Source organism: Tarenaya hassleriana, unplaced genomic scaffold (genome assembly GCF_000463585.1).
Source record: "Tarenaya hassleriana unplaced genomic scaffold, ASM46358v1 Cleome20, whole genome shotgun sequence".
Lineage (NCBI taxonomy): Eukaryota > Viridiplantae > Streptophyta > Magnoliopsida > Brassicales > Cleomaceae > Tarenaya > Tarenaya hassleriana.
In genome coordinates, this window is record NW_010965373.1 from 267,337 (window position 1) to 287,661 (window position 20,325).

General features: G+C 38.6%; 4 protein-coding genes and 1 pseudogene across 5 annotated transcripts in view; 3 read left to right on the forward strand and 2 right to left on the reverse strand.

Annotated features, from left to right (window-relative positions):
- The window catches only part of LOC104813450 (RPM1-interacting protein 4-like), a 2,202-nt gene extending 1,878 nt beyond the window's left edge, over positions 1-324 (forward strand). The window contains exon 3 of the mRNA XM_010541027.1: positions 25-324. Coding sequence (XP_010539329.1) covers positions 25-69 — 45 coding nt within the window. The 3' untranslated portion in view covers positions 70-324. The remainder of the gene's footprint in view (positions 1-24) is intronic.
- Positions 325-943: 619 nt separating this feature from the next.
- On the forward strand, positions 944-4,441 carry LOC104813452 (annotated as a pseudogene).
- Positions 4,423-7,439, reverse strand: LOC104813451 (serine/threonine-protein kinase D6PKL1-like). Of its 2 annotated transcripts, none has more exons than XM_010541028.2 (3): positions 7,158-7,439; positions 5,582-6,401; positions 4,423-5,502 (listed from the first exon to the last, which is right to left on the reverse strand). In XM_010541028.2, the coding sequence occupies exons 2-3, from the start codon at positions 6,274-6,276 to the stop codon at positions 4,656-4,658; spliced, it is 1,542 nt and encodes a 513-aa protein (XP_010539330.1). In that variant the 5' UTR covers positions 6,277-6,401; positions 7,158-7,439; the 3' UTR covers positions 4,423-4,655. The 2 variants fall into 2 exon arrangements, with proteins under 2 accessions (XP_010539330.1, XP_010539331.1); XM_010541029.1 differs by lacking the exon at positions 7,158-7,439 and adding an exon at positions 6,833-7,141.
- Positions 7,440-8,844: 1,405 nt separating this feature from the next.
- LOC104813453 (ER membrane protein complex subunit 8/9 homolog) lies at positions 8,845-10,803 on the reverse strand. The gene is made up of 5 exons (XM_010541030.1): positions 10,459-10,803; positions 9,887-10,033; positions 9,733-9,792; positions 9,240-9,406; positions 8,845-9,134 (listed from the first exon to the last, which is right to left on the reverse strand). Exons 1-5 carry the CDS (start codon positions 10,678-10,680, stop codon positions 9,104-9,106), a joined length of 627 nt encoding a protein of 208 aa, XP_010539332.1. The 5' UTR covers positions 10,681-10,803; the 3' UTR covers positions 8,845-9,103.
- A 2,529-nt stretch (positions 10,804-13,332) lies between these two features.
- On the forward strand, positions 13,333-15,863 carry LOC104813455 (transmembrane protein 245). The gene is made up of 2 exons (XM_010541031.2): positions 13,333-15,357; positions 15,452-15,863. Exons 1-2 carry the CDS (start codon positions 13,519-13,521, stop codon positions 15,551-15,553), a joined length of 1,941 nt encoding a protein of 646 aa, XP_010539333.1. The 5' UTR covers positions 13,333-13,518; the 3' UTR covers positions 15,554-15,863.
- The last annotated feature ends 4,462 nt before the right edge of the window (positions 15,864-20,325 follow it).

A 20,325-nucleotide genomic window follows, 5' to 3' on the forward strand; every position in this document is an offset into this window, starting at 1 on the left:
TCCCTACACTGGATGTCTTTTCAGAAAAAATGGCTTTGCTGCATACAATCTCCATCTGCGGATTCTTGACAAGGTATTGCAAGAGGTTGAAATGCTTTCCACTGTTCTTAAGCATGTTCTTTCTGTTATTTCTCTTCTTCAACATAAGTTCCCAGATGCTGGGAGCTGAAGCAGAATCACTGATGTTGTCTCTTTAAAGTGCTGTTAAAAATCATGTTGCCATTGCCACGGGGTTTGGGAAGAACACAGAACAAAACAGAACAGACTTGTGATTGTGTCTGTATTTGTTGTATGTAATGATTTTCATGCGGGTTTTTTCCACCAGAGGCCAATGTGTTTCAGTCCTGTCGACGCGGCTAATCAATTTAATTATTCTAATCATAAAATTATAATAGTGAGCAATAATCAATGTTGAAACCTGGTTTATCTTTTCGCAGACCCTAATGATAATTGCATGTAGAGACATTATCACTGCGAATTAATTCATGACGCCACTCGGGGTTTTTTTAAACGTTAATATATTTTTCTATATATATATGATATGGTTTTATTCTATTTTTGGATATTTTACTTTGGTTTATAAATAGTAGCATTTTTCACGGAACATAAATATTTTAGTGTTTTTTTTTTCTTTTCTTGTGATTTCTATACATGTACCCATCTCTCTCTCTCTGATCGGGCTTCGGATATAAGTGAGGCTGCATCTAAAGTTTAACGTTGGATTAGAAAAAATTAAATTTTATGGACACGTAAGACGAAATATTATGGAAATAGAATAATCACCGAATCGCCGTCCATAGTGGCACGAAAATTTCACCGACGGACACTTTCACAGTTCACATTACCCAAAAAAAAAGGGAAAAATAAGAATTTCACCGACGGCCAATCAGAAGTTGCCAATTGTCCTCCAAAAAACGCATCCAACTTCGTCGCTTTCTCCACTCGCTTTGCTGCCCAAGCTCGGAGCCTTTTTCCTTCATCTTTCTCTTCTCGATTCCTTATTTAGTCTTTGTTCTAGGTCGAGACCCGGGAAGCCATTTCCCGAGCAAAGGCTTTCGTCTGTTTCTCTTTTTTTTCCTTGCCGAGAGAGAAAACTTTCCTCCGTATTCTTTCTTAGATTTTCTTGCTGATCTTTGATTTTTCGTTTCTGGGTTTCCTCTTTGGGGTCGACGGGCGTCAAATTTCCGGGGAAGAAGACGAATATCGTAAGCAAATCGAGACTTTTCGCCTCTGGTTCTGAGATATTTCCGTCGGCGTGAAAGTGTGAGAAAACCGTCTCAGGTTGTGGTTCTTTCCTGAATTTGACTGTTTGATCTTTGTTTTTTTACGGCATATGCTGTGCTGTTGCAGCGATTTTGGTTACCCTCGGCCATTGTCCGTTGGGTTTCAGCAGATCAAGTAAAAGGTGAAACCTTTTCATCTTTCGTTTGTCTTGTGTGCTAACATGTTCTTATGGTTTCAGTTTATTTTGTTCTGTTAATGTCACGTAACTTGTTATATTTGTCAAATCTTCTGAAAGAATCGAATAGATATCAAAATTCTAGAAGTTGAATCAGAATGGAGTGATCATGATGCATTTGATTATGATATGTTAAGTGGTAACATGGCATAATCAGAACAAGGGCGTGTCTGGTTTCTAATGGACACTATGAACTTTCTGCAGTTTGGTTTACAGTTCTTGAGGCAGATTGAGTTTATCAGATTTGTCAGAACTTAAGCGTGTGTATGAATCTCAAGCTGAAACTGAATTTCAAAATGTTGCGTTTTAGTGCAAAGGTTGATCTTGGATTAGTCTGAGGCTTTATAAGAAAATGAAATATGGTTGCTAGGGGACGCCGAAATTCTACGGGGTCTTCAAAAGTGGAGGTAGGGGAGATAGATACAAGTGCACCCTTTCAATCCGTTAAAGATATCGTTACCCTTTTCGGCGAAAGTGCTCATTCTGGTGAAAACCCCGTCATCAGAAAATCGAGCCCTCAGCCCGCCGAGATAAAATCTTCCTCTTGATGTGGTTCTCTACAGGAGCTTCTCTGACACATTTTACTGTCATGAACCCCTTGTCCTGGGAAACATTTCAGCTCAGAAAAAAGATTAACCTAAAAAGAAACCTGCGGTCTTTAGGTTTGGATTGACATGGGCATCATGCATGGCTGCTTGTATATACGTCATGTTACATGGTTTAGCATTTGCAGCACAAGTTTAGTCAATGGAACCATTTCTTTCTCACTGTAGAAGTGATGAAGTGTTTGTATTGAGGTTGAGACTTTTGTCTTCTTCTAACGGTTTAAGAGTGGTGAATTAGTTGAGAGAAACTGTATTACATGCCGAATCTAAAAAAATGTCATTCTTCTGTCCTTGTCTCGGTGCAGAGAGTTTTGGCTAAGGAGTTGCAGCCTCACTTGGAACAGAAGGAGCTCAACCAGTTAAAAGAACAGCTTAAGAATGCCGAAACAACAAAGGAGGAAGCTTTGGCTGAGCTCGAACAAGCTAAAAGGACGGTTTATGATCTTACCAACAGGCTGAATGCGGTCAATGAAACAAGAGATTCGGCAATTATGGTGACAGAAGCTGCAAAGAATCGAGGAAGCAAAATCAGGAAGTGTTCCCTCATCCAGTGATGCACAGAAGCAGGACACAAAAATGCCATGGAACGGTTTGGGGCAGTACTTAGTCAGCTTGATATCGCGAAGCAAGAAGTGAAAAAAATCCATCAGGATTCAAATGAAATTTTGGAGATAAAGACTGCTGCTTTAGATACTGTAAAGGAAGCTAAGAAAGCGGTTGAAGCCAACTCTGAGAAGATTAGAGAGCTCCGAAAGGAAAATTTTGGCCGCTAATGAATCTGTTGAAACAGATGAAGCTTGCATGTTTGCAAACGCTGAAAGAGAAAGCTCGAGTATTTGCAGAGAAGGATATTCAGAAGCAATCATATAAGGCTAGCATGGAAGAGTCGACAAAGAAATTGCTCAGTTTGAAGAACGGGTTCGAACCTGAACTAATAAAAAAACTTGAAATGCAGCTGGTTGAAACATATAACGAAATCAGCTCATTGCAGAAACAAATGGAGAATGCAAAAGCATCAGATATGGATTCTGTGAGAAATGTGACAGTTGATTTGGATGATGCAAAGGAGTCCCTTAAGAAACTCTGTCCTAGGAGAGAAAAATCTAAAGGAGTTGGGGAAATCTCTCAAAACAGAACTGGACAATGTGAAGAAGGAACAGGCTGAACTAAAGATAGAAGAAGCTCAATCGGAATCTGTGGCTGGAAATCTTCAGCTCAAGCTAAGGAAGGATAAGACCAAGCTTGAAGCATGCCTTGCAGAGGAATCTCAAACAAAGGGTGCTTTTGAAGACATGATCTCAGAACTCAACCAATTATCTTCTGAGAGAGTCTATCCGACGAGAATCTGAAGAAATGAGAATCAAGGCCGAGGAGTTGAGGAAGGAAGCAGAAGCTGCACATGTTGCTCTTGAAGATGTAGAGCTTAACCTTAGGGTTGCTCAAGAGGATGTAGAAGAAGCACAAGCTGCTGAGACAAGAGTGCTTGAACAGATAAATTCCATGTCTGAAAAAACCAACAGTGCACGTACTTTGACATCTGAAACTGGTGCCACGCAGATCACAATGCCTCGTGAAGAATTCGAGTCCTTGAGCACAAAAGCAGAGGAATCTGTTAAGTTAGCTGAAATGAAAGTGGCTGCTGCATTGGCCCAGGCGGAAGCAGTGAGAGCTAGTGAGAATGAGTCGTTGAAGAAGTTAGAGATGTCACAAAAGGATATCGAGCATTTAAAAACTGCAACCCAAGAAGCACTGGAGAAGGCAGATATGGCCGAGGCAGCCAAGAAGGCTGTGGAATGTGAACTTAGAAGGTGACGTGAAAGAGAGCAAAGGATTCTTGCTGAAGCCGAGAAGGTGTCCACTGAATCATCACCGCACAATTACAAAGTCCCGAAATAGAAGAAGCTTGCAGAGAGAAGGGTCGAGATCCACAAACTGGAAAAGACGAAAACCTCCGTCATCTCAAAGAAAGTACTTCTACCGAATCTAAGTGGGAATATTTCACAGGAAGAAGAATCAAGTCGAAGGGGGATCTCCTTCTTATCTTCCCCGGGAAAAACCCTTCTGATGCTGCTTCAGTTTTGCGGGTTGTTGTGCAGTTGTGAACTGTTTAAGACAGGGGTCATACTTGTCGGGCTGTATGCAAAGTAGAAGAACAGCAGAAATCTGTGTTTGCAAGATGAGCATGGTTTGAAATCAGCAGCAGCTTTAGGATAAAAGGAGAAACATGTTTTTTTTCTGTAGTAAACGAGCTCACTTCAGAAAGAGAGTTGCTTTCTTCCATAAGCTTCAACATTGTCTCTGACAGAAACAAAATGAGTAAAGATTTGCTAACTTTGTGCTGCTAATGCTAATGTGAACTTGTAAAGACGTTCTTTCACTGAAGGGTGCAAGAAAACATCAGCACAGAAAAGAGTGAACAATTTTATGTTGCAGAATTACAAAGCTCGGAACTTTTCCAAGAAAAACGTGAAAAAGAATTTAAAAGTCGACACATTTTTTGAAAACCCTTTTAAGAACATCAACAGACTAAAACAGATCTGCCATTGCAAAGGAACCATATGAGGATCTAAGGCAGTTCATAGTGAGCAATCTCAGAAGAAGTCGAACTCCAGATAGTTTTTATTACTCGGGTCGGATCTGCCACTGGTAGATGTTGTCAGAGCAGGAACACTCTCAAGCTCAACGGGTTTCGGTATCTCAGGAGGACTTGCACATCTAACCAGAGCCCAATTCACTCCTTCGAAGAAAGGATGTTGCTTTATCTCCGTTGCTCCACGCTTATACGCTAATCTGTGATGTGGTTCCTTCACAAGCAAGCTCCTAATCAAATCTCTTGCTGCAAAACTGACAACAGGAGATTCAGGGAAACGTAGAGGCTGGCCCACAACGTTGAAGAGCGTAGCCCGGTTGCCTGACCCTTTGAATGGGGTTTTACCGAACAATAGCTCATATAGAAAGATCCCGAAAGTCCACCAATCAACTGCACTTCCATGGCCTTCTCCTTTGATGATTTCAGGAGCCAAGTATTCATGTGTGCCGACAAATGACATCGAACGAGCACTTGTTGGCTCAGCTATTAGCTCAGGCAGTGGGCTGACCTGATTTCCTGTCTCGTTTTTTATTTTCTTGTCTTTCTTCGATTTACTGGAGAAGAACCGTGGAGAAAAACATGTGGTGGGAGCCATGGCCATGCAAGATGGTTGTTGGATGCATGCAGGTTGAGCACAATAGACTGAATTCTTTTGCAAAGATTCGGGCCCAAGAGCAGTTGATCTCACTACTGTAAGACTAACAGTACACCTGAGGGAGAGATCAAAGTCCGAAAGCATCACATGCCCATCTTCTCTCACGAGAACATTCTCCGGCTTTAGATCACGGTAAATGATTCCGAGCATGTGGAGGTATTCCAGAGCAAGGAGTACCTCCGCTACATAAAACCTGAAAGAACAAAGAACACATATGATGACACGAGAATAGTTTAAAGATTGGACAGTTTAGTGGATTATGATTGTCTTACTTTGCTGCTTGTTCGGGGAAACGCTTTCCAGGCTGCCTTTGTCGAAGGGTATGCAAGTCACCTCCAGGGCAGAACTCCATAACCAAACACGAGAACTTCTCAGTCTCGAAATGACTATACAATGTCGGAAGAAAAGGGTGATCAAGGCATTGCAATATCTCCCTCTCGGTTTGAGCTCGGAGAAGCTTCTTACGGCTAGCCAAAGCAGCTTTGTCCATAATCTTCATCGCAAAATAACACTTTGTCCCGTTCAACTCAGCAAGATGGACAGTTCCAATATCCCCGCATCCCAGTCTCTTCAAGAGCCTAAAATGGTTCAAACCCAGAACACCATGCTTGGACCGGACAGCTTGTATTGCCTCCCACCTCACATCATTCGCCTTGTGAGGCTTGTTAATGCTACTTAAGCTGCTACAAGTGCTTTCATCACTTACATCACTGCTTGTACTTGGTCTACAATTGCTACTCTTCCCGCTCTCAGCAAGATCAGGCTGCTCGCTAAGTCTAGCACTCCTGCTGGTTTTGCCGTCACTACTTGGATTAGCAAAAGACAAACTTGACGATACTTGATCCGCCAAAGTGTTGACCGAATTACTTTGACTGGAGTTAGAAAGTGTCCCTTCTTCTGGGCTTTGCATATCACCCTTTTCCCTTTCCTTTTCTGGGTGAACTCCAGAGCCAGATCCCGTCGCCATGGAGGAGGAAAATAGTCAAGCGCACTAGATACTAGCAACCCATCACATAGCTCCCGAGATTCTGGGAACTACTCTAAACTCCACTTACCAATACCACCACAGATTTCATCAAACACTTGCATGATCTGCGTGTGAAACAAAAAGAAGGTCAAAGTAGAATGAAAAGAAAACAACAAAACAAAGGAAGAAGAAACATTGGAGTCACTTGGAGAAGGGAGGTACTCATCAGAACATCAACCTTAAAACCCAAGACTGAGATTAGGATTTGTTCAGAAAGTTACAATCATGGCGACGATCAACCATCAAGACTTCAGCGATCATGGATAGTGAAGATTTCATTTTTACCGTAATCAAGTAGAAAAACACACATAAACCCTATAAAAGACCCTATTTTTGGATTGGACATAGACTCAGCAGTAGCCGCAGCTCCTCCATAGTTGTCCGTTTCCAGTATGACTCTCAAGCGTCAAGATCATTCCTTTATTACCAATTGAGAGCATAAAATCGAAAGAAATCCTATAAAAAAAAAATCGTACATACAGAATACAAATCTTACCTCAACCACGTTATAGATGTCGAGTTCAAGTCTCACTGAGAATCACTGATCAATATTATAGTTACCCCACAAGAAATTCGCTATTTCGACATGAGAAAACCCTTTGCGCACTCTACTTTTTCAATCGTCTTACGCACAACAAGGATTAGAACAGATAGCTCATGCAAAGGAGAGGTTGTCCTCTCCTCCTAAGCTTACACAGATCTCAACAAAATGCAAGAACGACGAAGCAATTTCCTTCCGGATCTAGAGAGACAAAGAAAAACCCAGTTGCTAAAACCCAAAAAGGAACAGGCTTTGACGAGAAGAAATCAAAAATCAATACCCGAATAATCGCTCTGATAGACAGATCTCGAGACCCTTTTTTTGCCCTGATTCTCGGGGAGTTAGCAGGGGAAGAAGAGGAAAAGGAAGGTGAAAAAGCAGACAACTTCTACTGTTCATGCATCGCTGTAGACAGAGATATAGAAATGGAGGAACTCATCTCCTTCCATGGAAATGGAGAGAGAGTGGGGAAAGAGAGTTGGGTATACCATGAAAAGAGAGGAGAGAGGAAGGGTCAAAGGAAAAGTTTGCAACTTTTTGAGGGCTTCAATTATTTCAATGTATTTTTGTTTTCTGCAAAATGGAAGACAAAGGTTTCCATCATCAACACCTTCATTACCAAAGATGCTCATGCTTATTAGGTGTAATAGTTGAATAAATAAACACAATTATTTTCTATTAGATGGCTCAAAAATATTTTTTCTATTGTGACAAAAAACATTTTAATGAGTTATATAACATAAATATCTAATTCTAATTAAAAATATTACTGTCATACTTTGCAGAAGATTACATAATTTATGAAGATACTTTGTCTTTTTAGTTTCAATTATTATGGCTGTCATGAGATGCCCCTAACTCAAGTATTTCTAAAATCATTTTGGTTTTCGCTTTTTTATTTGGTTATAATCCAATCCGGAATATGATGAAACCTAATTACCTTTAAAATATTATATATCAAAATAGGATAAATACATATGGGATAAAAAGAAAAAAGAGCCGAACCAAAACAAAAAAGAAAGAGACGAGCCATGGTTAGGCAAAACATAAAGAGGGACGCGCCATGTGAGAGCGTAGAATACACGCTCTCGCACCCTTCATAAGAGAGAAACCCAATAAAGTAAAAGGTCATTTTTGGAGTCGATGATAACGTGGTAAATTTCAAAAGTTTGGTTTTTTCTTTTTCTTTTTTTTTTTTTTTTTTTTGCTTTTACTTTCTTTCCCCTACTTTTTTTTGTTGATGTTTTTTTTTTCCAACAAAATATTGCTGATGCTGAGTATTACAAAGGTTGCATCTTTTGGGCAATGCAAAAGAACCTCTTTGAAAACATGTAAATTAGGTTTAAAAGTCGGATCCTTTGGGCAATGCAAAAAGAATTCCCTTGGGATTTTGGAATATCCCATCCATATGTAATGTCTTAGAAGACAGACACAACCACAAACAAGACTGAATCCTGTCCTCTGCAGAGAAACTACAAGAAAGTCATTACATTAATTTGTAAGATGATACACCACATATATATACATGTGCGTATCAATACATCTTGTATAATAGGGTATGTATGTGTGTGGAGATGCTGGAAATCTAAAAATCTAACCAGATGAGTTAGTAGTAATTAATATGCAGTCTCCAAACAGGATCTGACAAAGGTGGGATGTAGGATGAGTTGTCATGTTTTCTCCAACGCTAAAGTCCCACACTAGGATTCAAAATCTCCAAACAAGAACTCATCCAATCAATGAACAGCTCACTGCCATTCCCTTTCCTTCTTTATACCCTAATGAAATATCTATCATACAATGCACAGCCCTTTGTGTTCATTTCCTCTCTTGTGGCAAATCAGGGGGTTATAAGTGAGTTATATACCTCAAAGAATGAATTGTGTATACCTGGGGTTGATCTGGTTCTTCCTCATTGACCTCCTCGCCCCTGTTTCTGGTTGGATCCTGTCAAGAAAGTTCCCTGATCAAACAAATCCACATGGCTTTGATCTTTGCAGTACCAGTGGTAAAAGCCTTGCATTACATATTCAAGAGGTTCAAAGCATGTGAATGTGAAGAAGCTCTCAAGTCAATCTCCTTCCATCCAAATTTCGAGTTCTCATGCTCTGCTTGTGTAGCAGAACAATAATTGAACAAGATTCTAAGTATTGCAAACAAGAAAATCTAGAAACTTGTGGTGCCAAAGATTAGGAAACACAAAGTTTAAACAGCTGTTGCCCATCTTCAGTTGAAAAGTCCCGGGTTGAGCCAGTCCCTGCAATCAAATCACATGAATTTGAGTACCCAACACAGAAAATAACATCTGAACATTATGGATTGCCTGTTTCCTGAGTGTACTGTACAATGTTATCTCACTTACTTGGTGACATTGTCAAGGTGGTCATCAAAATCTGCAACGTCCTTCCATTTCTCCGACGAAATGTAGTCTGACAAAACTACATTAGCCGATGGTTCCTTCAAGAGTAACTTGCTGCCTCCGTCTGCTCCTACCAATCTCCAGTTCTTGGAAGCATCCCTTACATAAAGCTAACAAATTCATAAAGAAAAAATTATTACTAAAGGAAACAACGCAGCCTACTGAAACTGATTGATAGGCCTTTCCATATATTCATAGCATCTGGCTCATATGGATTTTCACTTTTCAGGGGATCTTAAGATATAATCCAGAGATCTAGCAGTAAAGAGAATGTTCCAAAATGAATCTTCGATCAAAGTTCTGATGGAAAATCCCTAATTCCTCAAGATAATAGATCTCTGACAAAAGAGAAGCTGCTTGAACAAAATCTAAAGTGTTCTTGAAGTAGATAAGGAGGAGTTGGCATGTCATTGAGATAGTGGTTCAAAATACCAACCTGCATCACAGGGCTCCGATCTTTACCCTTTGCTAAAGCTTCAAACTTTTTGTTGTCTAACTAAAAAAGAAGCGAAAGGGAGCAAAATTAGATGCTAGAACATAGCCGAGCCATAAGAATTCACAACATTACAGAGTAGAGGGCAAATATTCACCAAGAGAATTGGGGCCTGAGGGAAATATCGAGAAATGTGATCACCAATGTTCTTTGCAACACCACACAGTTCAACATCACCGAACCTTTCGTTCGCGTGAAAGTATCCGACAATGCTCAGACCTTGTGCCACATAATGTTCCTCAATCTAATACAACCAGCCAAAAAGAAATGTAAACTAGAAGCAGTCAATTTCTCATATCACACAAAAAAAAAAATCGGAATGCAATTTCTCCTGACCCCTAATCGCATTGAGAGGACATAAGCAACAGCAGAAAGCACTTCTAGTCGTTAAATTCCAACGCAATTTGAGATCTTTTATCTTGTCCCTTCAATTATAAACCAAAGAAAACGTTCCCGGAAACAAACAGCAGATTCTACACAATAACAAACTGAGGAATCGCCCATCTGATGCCTTGTATAGTAACACACAGTGAAACGCCAATTTCGCTGTTCTACGTGCACATCAACAAATTCCGACCGTAACTTCAAAATTAGATTCCAACCCACATAAAGCAGACAGTTTTCAGCAAGAGACGATTTCAAATGAAAAGAAGAGGAAGAACCACAGACCATGATGAGCGAGATCTCGAGAGGAGGCAGGAGAGCGAGGTTGGAGTGGAAAAGAGGCACAGAATCCGAGATCTCCACAACGCCATCGTCCTTAGGGCTGATTCGGCCGACTAAAACTCCGTTGACCGCCGCCGTCTTGTGTCGAAGCGCGTGCAGGACTAGCTTGATGTACGCGTTCTGCGAGATCTCATACCTAAGCTCGCCGTTGCTTCCCATGCCCATCTCTAACTCGATCGGTAACTCACTGAGTCGGTACGACTCGCCGCCGCACGCAGAAGAAGATCACAGCGGAGTTGCAGAGAGAATTAAAGAAGAGAACTTGTGGGAGGAAGGAGCTCGTCTTTGCTAACGATGGCGATGGCAAAGTATAAAACAGGTCAAAATTTTCACTTAATCGCCTTGAATTTACATTTAATTACATAATGATCACAAACTTAAATACATTTTACAATTAAACCCCCTATTTCTAAATATGCTCAAGAAATCTCTCAGGGTCGTGTTCCATGTTAGAAATCTGGAGGAAATCAACGGAAGAACGAGAATGAAATCGAACCGAGGGACCGAATATTTCTTTAAGACGTGTAGACACTTTCCTAAAACCGTTATTCCGTCTGTTACGAGTAAGGACTACCGGAATACGATTCTGAGATACAATGAAGAGAAATACGTTCTAGAATTGCTCGTTCAAGAACGCACAGACAAGGAAACGTGAAGAAGAAGATAAACGAAAACTCTCGGGATAGTTTTTGCAAGAAACTTCCGAAAGTGCTCTCAAAATCTCTCAAAATTGGAATTAATCTCATACCAAACTTATTCTGACGTCTTTAGTATATAAACACCAAAGAACATTACCAAAAGTTGCAAAATCTGCAGTTTTCACGCGAAGAATCGCATCAGTTCGTATTTAACTGTCATGTTCCGAGTTACACTTGACACAACACGAAGTACTTCTCACAGACTTTTGACTCGGACCGAGTTACACTTGACACGGACCGAGTTACACTTGATACGGACCGAGTTGCTTCTGACTCGGACCGTGTCAAATTTCTGTGCAAAACGAGTTTTTCCTCAGACAATCAACACAGTCCGAGTTAAATCTAACACGGACCGAGTTACATTTCTGTAAAGGAAATTTCGTTTTCGTCATGTAGACTGAGTTCTACTTCACCCGAATTGAGGTATACCTCACTCACAAACCGAACAACTTTACTGCTAAACACATATGTGTTTCACCGATCCATATTATATCATTTACGAATATTTAACTACTTCACCATATCCGTAATACATATAACTATGAATCTCTTGAGAGATTATTAATAAACCCCATTCATTTACTCTAAAAATACCAACATTCCAAACTTTTGATCAGTCAATTGGTTGATTTGGGTCATCGTATACTTTCTTCGTTCTTGTGATAATATTTTTATGCAATTTATCATTATAATGATTCAATGTTTGGATTAGTTTTGATAGATAAATGTAAATGTATTACAAATTACGAACATCGAAGGGTCGCAAAACTTCCAAACTCGCCACGTCATCAACTTTTTACATTTATAGTATCCAATCATTTTTATTATGTAATAATGTGGACCCACATCTTATAAGTTATAATTCCTTGATCTTTTATACATCTTCACAAGGACAAAACTATCATGGGCCGTAGCAGTATATAATTCCTAAAGCCCACACAAACTTTTATAGAGCTATTTGGGCCTAATGATTCAGCCCAAATAAATTCGATCCAATACTGTTACCATGGACCGGTCGGTTTGCTACGTGGGCCCACATCCCAGTATTAAAACAGATTAATTGGTTGTAATTCAATTATTACTTATGCATCATCATCATCATCATCATCATCATGATACTATTATTATTATTATTAGCCGAAAAACGTAGAATAATGGAAAAGATTTGCTCGTGGATTTGGTAAACCGACATTTCCAGCTCTACTTTGTCTGCTAATTCTTAAACAGTAAACGCTGTAAAAATCATTAAGTCTGTCATGAATTAGGAGTTTGGATTTTGATATTTCGACCTTATATTAATCAAAAGGTTAATAAATTTGTGCACAAATCGACATATTGACCGAATTTGATGTGATCTTTTAATTCATTTGCATTGTTTTTTTTATCAACACCGTGACTACCGAAACATGGAACGCTATCTAATGCCCACATGATCTATAATATTTAATTTAGTGAAAAAAAAAATCTTTATAAACCCCTTTCCTTGCGATGAATTAATATATAAATATTATGTTTTCACAGTAAATATTTCTACCCAAAACCATGAAAATTCATCCGTTCAAGTTTTAAAAAGCTATGGTTTAATTCGAAAATATATGTGATATTGTACAGTACCATTAAAAAAAATAAATGTATGGTTTAGTATATAGAATAATAGAAATAAAAACAAGTTGGGATGTTTATTTGAGATAAACTTGTGATTGGGCGCCAGAAGTAGACATGACGATTTGCAAACATAAAGAAAAAGAAAATGAAAGAACGAAACAGGAGAACATGTTCGTTCGAGGCATATGGGGGGCACATCACATTTGACAACTTTGTTTGATTAAATTCAAATCACAAGAAATAAAATAAAAATCCATTCCTAATAATGACAATATCTATAAACAAAATCATACGGTTTATATTTCGGTATTTATTTACGTAATTTGGAACTAACTCACAGCAAAGACATGCATAATCGTTTACCAAAAAAAAAAAAAAAGACATGCATAATAACAACGTCGTGAGCGGTCGTGGTCGGCGAGGGCATTTTAGTAAATGCAGCATTTGATACAGTCTTCTTGACCAACCATCGTCACCTTCAATTATTTTCTGGGGAAAATCTGTATCTAATAATAGTCAAATAGTCAACCGACACAAGGCCACGTGATAATCCCGCTGCAAAGGTTTCTTCTTCATCTTCTCTTTCTCGGAGCTCTGTCAGCTCGAGGGCAGCCAAAAAAAAAGTTTTTTTTTCTTTATTCAGAGGTTTAAAAATCGTTCCTTTTTTTCTGGGTAGAGAGAGGGAGAGAGAGAGTGGTGGATGGAATTGGTTCCTTACGATTCGGACGCGAAGTCATCGAACTCCGCCAATCTCGCGTGGCAGGACATGTTCCGCTCCGCTTCAATGCGTAAGCCGCACGCGCCTCCCCCGGAAAACCCGGCTCCGCCGCGGAATTCCCACGACACCGGGAAGACCTCGCTCACCGCCGTTGATCCTCAGGTACGGCTCGCTATCTACATAGCCATGGCTCACGCCGGACTCGCCTTCGCCATTTTCGTCCTGTATTTCGTCGGAAAGCTTTTGCAGGAGTATCTGAGGCCGATTCAGTGGGCGATTCTCTGCTCGATTCCTCTCAGAGGAATTCAAGAGACCCTTGTCGATTTCTGGAGCGAGCCCTTGAAATTGGGTCTCACAGAAACCCTCCTCGCTGTCCCCGTCGCTGTATTTAAGGTGTTCATAGGATCGATTGTGGATATCAAGCATGTCTGTTCTAGGGTTTTTCTCAGGAAATCGAAACCCAAGAGAACGAGACAGAACGGAACTGGGTTTTCGAAATTGGTCAGATGGCTAGTCTCGTTTGGTGTGTTCGTGATTGCTTACGAGAGGATTGGTGGAATTGGGTCACTCATGATTCTCGCATTAGGGTTTCTGTTTAGTTCTAAGAACGTGGATTCAACTCTTTCAGCGGTTTCTTCCTTGAGGTGCAACAGCTTCAGGCGTAGCCGCTTCTCTGCATATTTCACCAGAGGGATACTCAAGAGGTTGAACACCATTGTAGCCATCGGTTTGATCGTTATCATGATTGTCGGATTCTTGACTGGTGTGATATTTTTCTCGTACAAGATCGGAGTTGAGGGGAAAGACGCAATGTTTTCGCTGAAATCGCACGTCGAAGAGAGTAATTACGCAGAGAAGATCGGTATCAAGCAGTGGATGGACGAGAACGATGTCCCGGGAATGGTGGATAGGTACACAACGAAATTCTACGAAACCGTGTTGGATCAAGTCGATAGCTTGGCAATGCAGTATAACATGACGGAGTTAGTCACCGGGATTAAGCATTTCGTGATTTCGCAGCCTACTAACAGTTCATCCGAACCATCCACTGCTCTTATTTCCCCGTCTCCTTACACCGAGAAGCTCATGAGTTTGAGGACGATGATCAAGGATCAGGAGTGGAGCCAGATCTATTCAGAGCTCGATGCGATTTTCAGGGAACTGATAATAACCCGGGAAGATCTTGTCGAGAAAGCAAAAGGGTTTGCTGTTAAGGGGATGGACATCTCGCAACGGGTATTTTCCAGCAGCGCCTCAGTAGTGGGAGGCGGTGCCAAATTCATGTTCTCGGTCGGTAACTCCATCATATCTGGAGCAGCCGAGTTCATCAATTTCGTCTCCCGGCTGATGGTTTTCATCTGGGTTCTGTACGTTATCATCACTTCAGAATCTGGAGGTGTGACCGAGCAAGTCATGAGCATGCTCCCGATCTCGCCAACCGCAAGAATCAGATATGTAGAAGTCCTCGACGTAGCCATCTCGAGCGTTCTTCTCGCCACTGCAGAGATCGCGTTCTTCCAAGGTTGCCTCACATGGCTTCTGTTCAGACTGTACAGAATACACTTCCTGTACATGTCAACCGTCCTGGCTTTCATCAGCGCCCTCTTGCCCATCTTCCCGAACTGGTTCGCGACCGTTCCAGCAGCCGTGCAGCTCGTGCTCGAGGGCAGATACATAATGGCCGTGACCTTATCGGTCACTCACCTCGTGATCATGGACTATGGAGTTTCCGAGATTCAGGACGATATTCCGGGATCCAATGCCTACATTACCGGACTCAGCATCATCGGTGGGATGACTCTGTTTCCCTCTGCGCTCGAGGTACGTTCAAGATCGAGGGAAAATATGCGCATTTCTTGAATGGAAATGGCAATGTGACGACGAGATTTATCTGAGTTTGATTGTTTTAACGCAGGGAGCGATTATGGGGCCGTTGATAACGACGGTGGTGATTGCGTTGAAGGATCTGTACGCAGAGTTTGTTCTGAACGATCCGAAGAAGAGTGACGACGACTAGTCGTTCTTTTTTTTGCAGGAGCTTCGAAGCTTCTTCAATGGCGGGTTGTGGATTCAGAGATCCATGTACATTAGGGGAGACGATGAAAATTTGTGCATTTTGTTTATAATCTTTTTGGTCGATATTTCGTTTGTGCATGTAATGTTTATGTAAAGCATAAGAATCTCCGTTGTTGTCTCTCTGTTTGTTGTAGGGGGGGAAAACGAAATGCAGAAAGAAACCTCGTAAGATGTCTGTAAATTTTGAAAATTTTTGTGAAAACATACGATTTCCATTTTGTAAATCATACGATAAGATAGGCGATTATACGTGTTTTTGTCTGTATTTTAAATTCGATTACATAATTAACAAACACAAAATAGTCTTTGAATACAGATCTGATTCTTACCTAGAGGTGTCAATTAGGCTCACCCGGTCCAAGCCAACACTTGATCCGAGAGTTTCGAATTCGAGTCGACCCGATTTTTTTGGCCTATAAAATCAAACCGAAATCCGGCTTTATAAGTTCCGGACTCGGCCCACCCGCTAAATTCCTGTGTAATTATCTTTTTCTTAATGATTTTTTTATTTTAAAACCGACTCAAATCGAATCCAAAATCCGAATTGAATACGGTACAAAAATCCGATTTTTCTCCGGTAGAAAAACTTAATCCCAAAACTAGGAGTAGACATTTTGGTTCAGGAATTTAGTACCGACCCGATCCGTCCTGAAATCGAACCGGACCGAACCGAATCGAATAACGTTTGGTTTTAATTTGGTACACTTTTCATAGAACTGAATGAACCGTTTTCCGAACCGAACCATATGAATACCGAACTAAAAATCGAATATTCCACTAATATATGTGTAAATATTATAGTTTGGTATTTATTTGGTATTCATATAATGGTACCGTTCCGAACTGAACCGATACTAAAACCGAATCGAACAGAACCGTTTAACATTCGGTTCTAGTTTGGTATACTTTTTATAAAACCGAAAATACCGTTCCTGAACCGAACTGCTTGAATACCGAACTGAAACCCGAAACGCTCACCCCTATCCAAAACTAAATATTTTTCGGGTAGATTCTGACCGTGCCAAAAAGCCACGTGTCATGTTCGGATGGTGTCAAGTGGAACGGTCACTGGGGAGAAGAGAAACACGTGTTGGTCAAAGTTCACAGATTTTTTTGCCTATATCAAGTAGTTATGTTCGTTAAGTAAGATTTCTCGGTTGGTTCGCGACTTTATACGAAAATAGACATACCAAATGTATATAAAAGATCATATTTAAAACTTGGGATAAAGTTTGGAATTATTCGTAAATAGGACAGGTGTCATATAGGGTTAGGGGTGTAAAATGGGCGGGTCGGGCCGGGTTCGGACCGGGTTCAATTCGGGCCTAGAATTTTTCGGGTCGAGTCGGCCCGCCCATTTATTTTTCGGATCTAGGATCGATGGCCCGGAGTCCGACCCTACAGGGCTTCGGGCGGGTTCGGGCTGGGCTTCGGGCTTTTTATTAAATAAATTTTTTTTTGCGATAATAATAATAATAATAATAATAATAATAATAATAATAATAATAATAATAATAATAATAATAATAATAATAATAATAATAATAATAATAATAATAATAATAATAATAATAATAATAATAATAATAATAATAATAATAATAATAATAATAATAATATGAAACATTTAACAAAAATATTTTTAAAACCGATAACAACAAAGTTATTTAGTTCACAAATAAAAATAAAATTGAAAAAATTATCCAATTGTTCAATTCTCCAACACCACAACATGCGATTAAAAACTTTTAAACGTGATAAAAAATAACAAACATAATATAAAAAAAAATTCTATGATGTAATTAATTTAAAACCTATAGAAAAAAATCAATATGTTCATATACAAACAAAGGTTTAAAAATATATATTTGAAAACTTCTACCTTTCTAAAATGTAAATTTATATATATTATATATGATATAATATGGTTAAGAAATTCAAAATTCCCGTCACTTTAAAAAGTTTAATTGGAACTAAGATATAAAAGTTCATCATTTGGTTCAAATATATATATATATATATATTTAGGCACACATATTTATAAGTATAGACAGGTAAAACTTTGGTTTAGAAAAGAAGGTTAGAAAAAACAAAAAAAAAATTAACGGGTCTCAAGCCCGGCCCGAGACCCGACTGGTCCGGCCCGACCGGCCCGTAGCCCATTTGGCCCGAGGTCCGAAAGCCCGAAGTTTAATGAACCTACATTTTTTAGGTCCATGTCCTTATAATTTTCGGGCGGGTTCGGACCGGGTTTCGGGCTCCGGGCTTAATTGACATCCCTATATAGGGTAATTGCCAAGTTTAAAGTTTGGAATTACAACCAAAATAGGACAGGTGTCATATAGAGAGACGTCGCTGAATCTATGTTTAATTGCCAAGTTAATTAGACTTGCCCTAGAAACTGGAAAAGTAACCTTTTCGGGTTATGATATTGAGCAATTAAATATCAAAATGGTTATAAAGGCAGTGAATTAAAATTTTGATTTTTGCATTATGAATGGTGAGCCACTCAAAGAACCCTACAAGGCACAATTTTTTTTTTTACATTTATAATCAAAACAGTTCTTTTTTTCTATAAAAATTATTGATTTTTTTATATTCAGTTTGATTCATTAGGTTGATTTATTGAATCTTCATTCCAATTATATCTATTTTGAGTTATATGCAACTTTATTATAATTAAATTGTATTTTTCCTCTTCGGTCAAATATAGAATCTTTGGGTTATGGGTATTTCAACCGCACCGTACAACCAGAGTTACAATCATTCGGCCACGACTTTTAAGGTGTTAAACTCCATGATACAAAGGAAAAAGTTTCTCTCTTATTCAAATCTGTACTCAAGTGTCGCATATATACAGGTGTGAATGAAACAAGAATATTGGAAAGATAGAAACAGATCTAATCAAATATTCCTAGAATCTTGGAGTGATAAGAGAAGGATCGAAATATATCCCAACAGAATAACTACCATCTAACATAAGGTTTATTGACCAATTTAACTAAATGATATTTAGTGGAAACAAACAAAAACCGTGAAAACTTAAGAGTTCTTGTATATTAGTCATCGATATGAAAATTTGTTATTTATGATTTGATTATTATCTATACATTCGATCATGATTGTCCTACATCATTATTTTTTTGCCGATATATAGTATTACAATAATAAATTGAAGGGTAAAACCCCAAAAGAACCTTCAACTTGCAAAAATATATACAAATAAACCTTCAACTTAAAAAACTATCATTCAATCCCCGAACTTGTAACTTGTCACTGAATAAAACCTCAAACTTGCAAATTATTGTTCTATTTAACCTTTGACCGGTTTGACCACAATTTCAGGTGATCGGAAATCTATGTATTGATGGAATGCTGATATCATTTTTTAAATTAAAATTGACAACGTGTATAAAGTGACATCAACAATCCGTTAATACATGGATTTCTGATCGCCTGAAATTGTGGTCAAACCGGTCAAATGTTTATTAGAGCAATAATTTGCAAGTTCGGGGTTTTATTCAGTGACAAGTTACAAGTTCGGAGATTGAATTACAGTTTTTCAAGTTGAAGGTTTATTTGTATATATTTTTGCAAGTTGGAGGTTTTTTAGGGGTTTTACCCTAAATTGAATCTTAGTTTAGTGTTACAAAAATTACTAACTATATACTATAAACCAAATTTAGTATAAGTTCCTTGTTCCTTGTGAACATAGATAAGGTCTTAACCAACCACAAACCCTGATTCAAACTTAAACCAATGCGTGCAACCATAATATCCCCCATGAGGGACTCTACCTTAAATCGGAGGTTTTCCCCCTAAAAAGAACGTGGCCAAATAATCTCTATAGCCTTTACTAGTTACATATATACAAATGGATCTACTTATAGTAAAATTTTTATACTGATTATAAGTGAACGTAAAACGCTATATATGTCTTATAATATACAAGAAATTTAAAGTTATTTATGTATACAAATCACAAGAGATGGGTATTTTTAAATATAAATAAATATTGCGAATATTATCCATATAATTAAAATAGACACAAGATGAAGAGAGGGGATCGGGGCTCCACTGCGTATGAAAGAGACTCTTCTGGTTGAGATTGGTTGGCCAACCGTCCACTTGTTCCACAACCTCGTAATAGTACCCGCCATTTTTCAAATATGTACGTCCATATATATATATATATATATATATCCAAATAAATTACTAAATTTATGCACTAAATAAACCGTAAACCATAGAATAATGTAACTACAAATCTGTAAAACACCCGCGAAATAGCCCCCGCCATTTTTCAAATATGTACGTCCATATATATATATATATATATATATATCCAAATAAATTACTAAATTTATGCACTAAATAAACCGTAAACCATAGAATAATGTAACTACAAATCTGTAAACTTGTTTATTATGATATTTTATCAATTTAGTTATGCATATATTAATTTAATTATGAGATAAAATGTTTTAAAAGTTGTTAGAATAATATTTGATGAATGATTGTGTAAACCTATCCATAGGGGAACAAAAAGTAAATTATCACGATTTATCCTATTTATTTATTTTAAAATCATGTTCATTGGTATTTATATTTATTTAAACGTAAATGGTTGGTGAACCAATAAGCTCGTGGCTAATTTAAAAATCCGATGAAAAACAATAGAATCTGAATAAAAGTATGGGCGGAAGCAATAAA

Bases quoted from the DNA above. Each gene is read 5' to 3' on its own strand.
- LOC104813451 (XM_010541028.2), bottom strand. From the start codon at position 6,276: ATGGCGACGGGATCTGGCTCTGGAGTTCACCCAGAAAAGGAAAGGGAA. The intron at 5,503-5,581 runs GTAAGACAATCA...TTGTTCTTTCAG, and splicing joins TTCCCCGAACAAGCAGCAAA to GTTTTATGTAGCGGAGGTAC.
- LOC104813453 (XM_010541030.1), bottom strand. From the start codon at position 10,680: ATGGGCATGGGAAGCAACGGCGAGCTTAGGTATGAGATCTCGCAGAAC. The intron at 9,793-9,886 runs GTGAATATTTGC...CTTCTTTTTTAG, and splicing joins CTCAGGCCCCAATTCTCTTG to TTAGACAACAAAAAGTTTGA. The intron at 9,135-9,239 runs GTAAGTGAGATA...ATTTGATTGCAG, and splicing joins CACCTTGACAATGTCACCAA to GGACTGGCTCAACCCGGGAC.
- LOC104813455 (XM_010541031.2), top strand. From the start codon at position 13,519: ATGGAATTGGTTCCTTACGATTCGGACGCGAAGTCATCGAACTCCGCC. The intron at 15,358-15,451 runs GTACGTTCAAGA...GTTTTAACGCAG, and splicing joins TGTTTCCCTCTGCGCTCGAG to GGAGCGATTATGGGGCCGTT.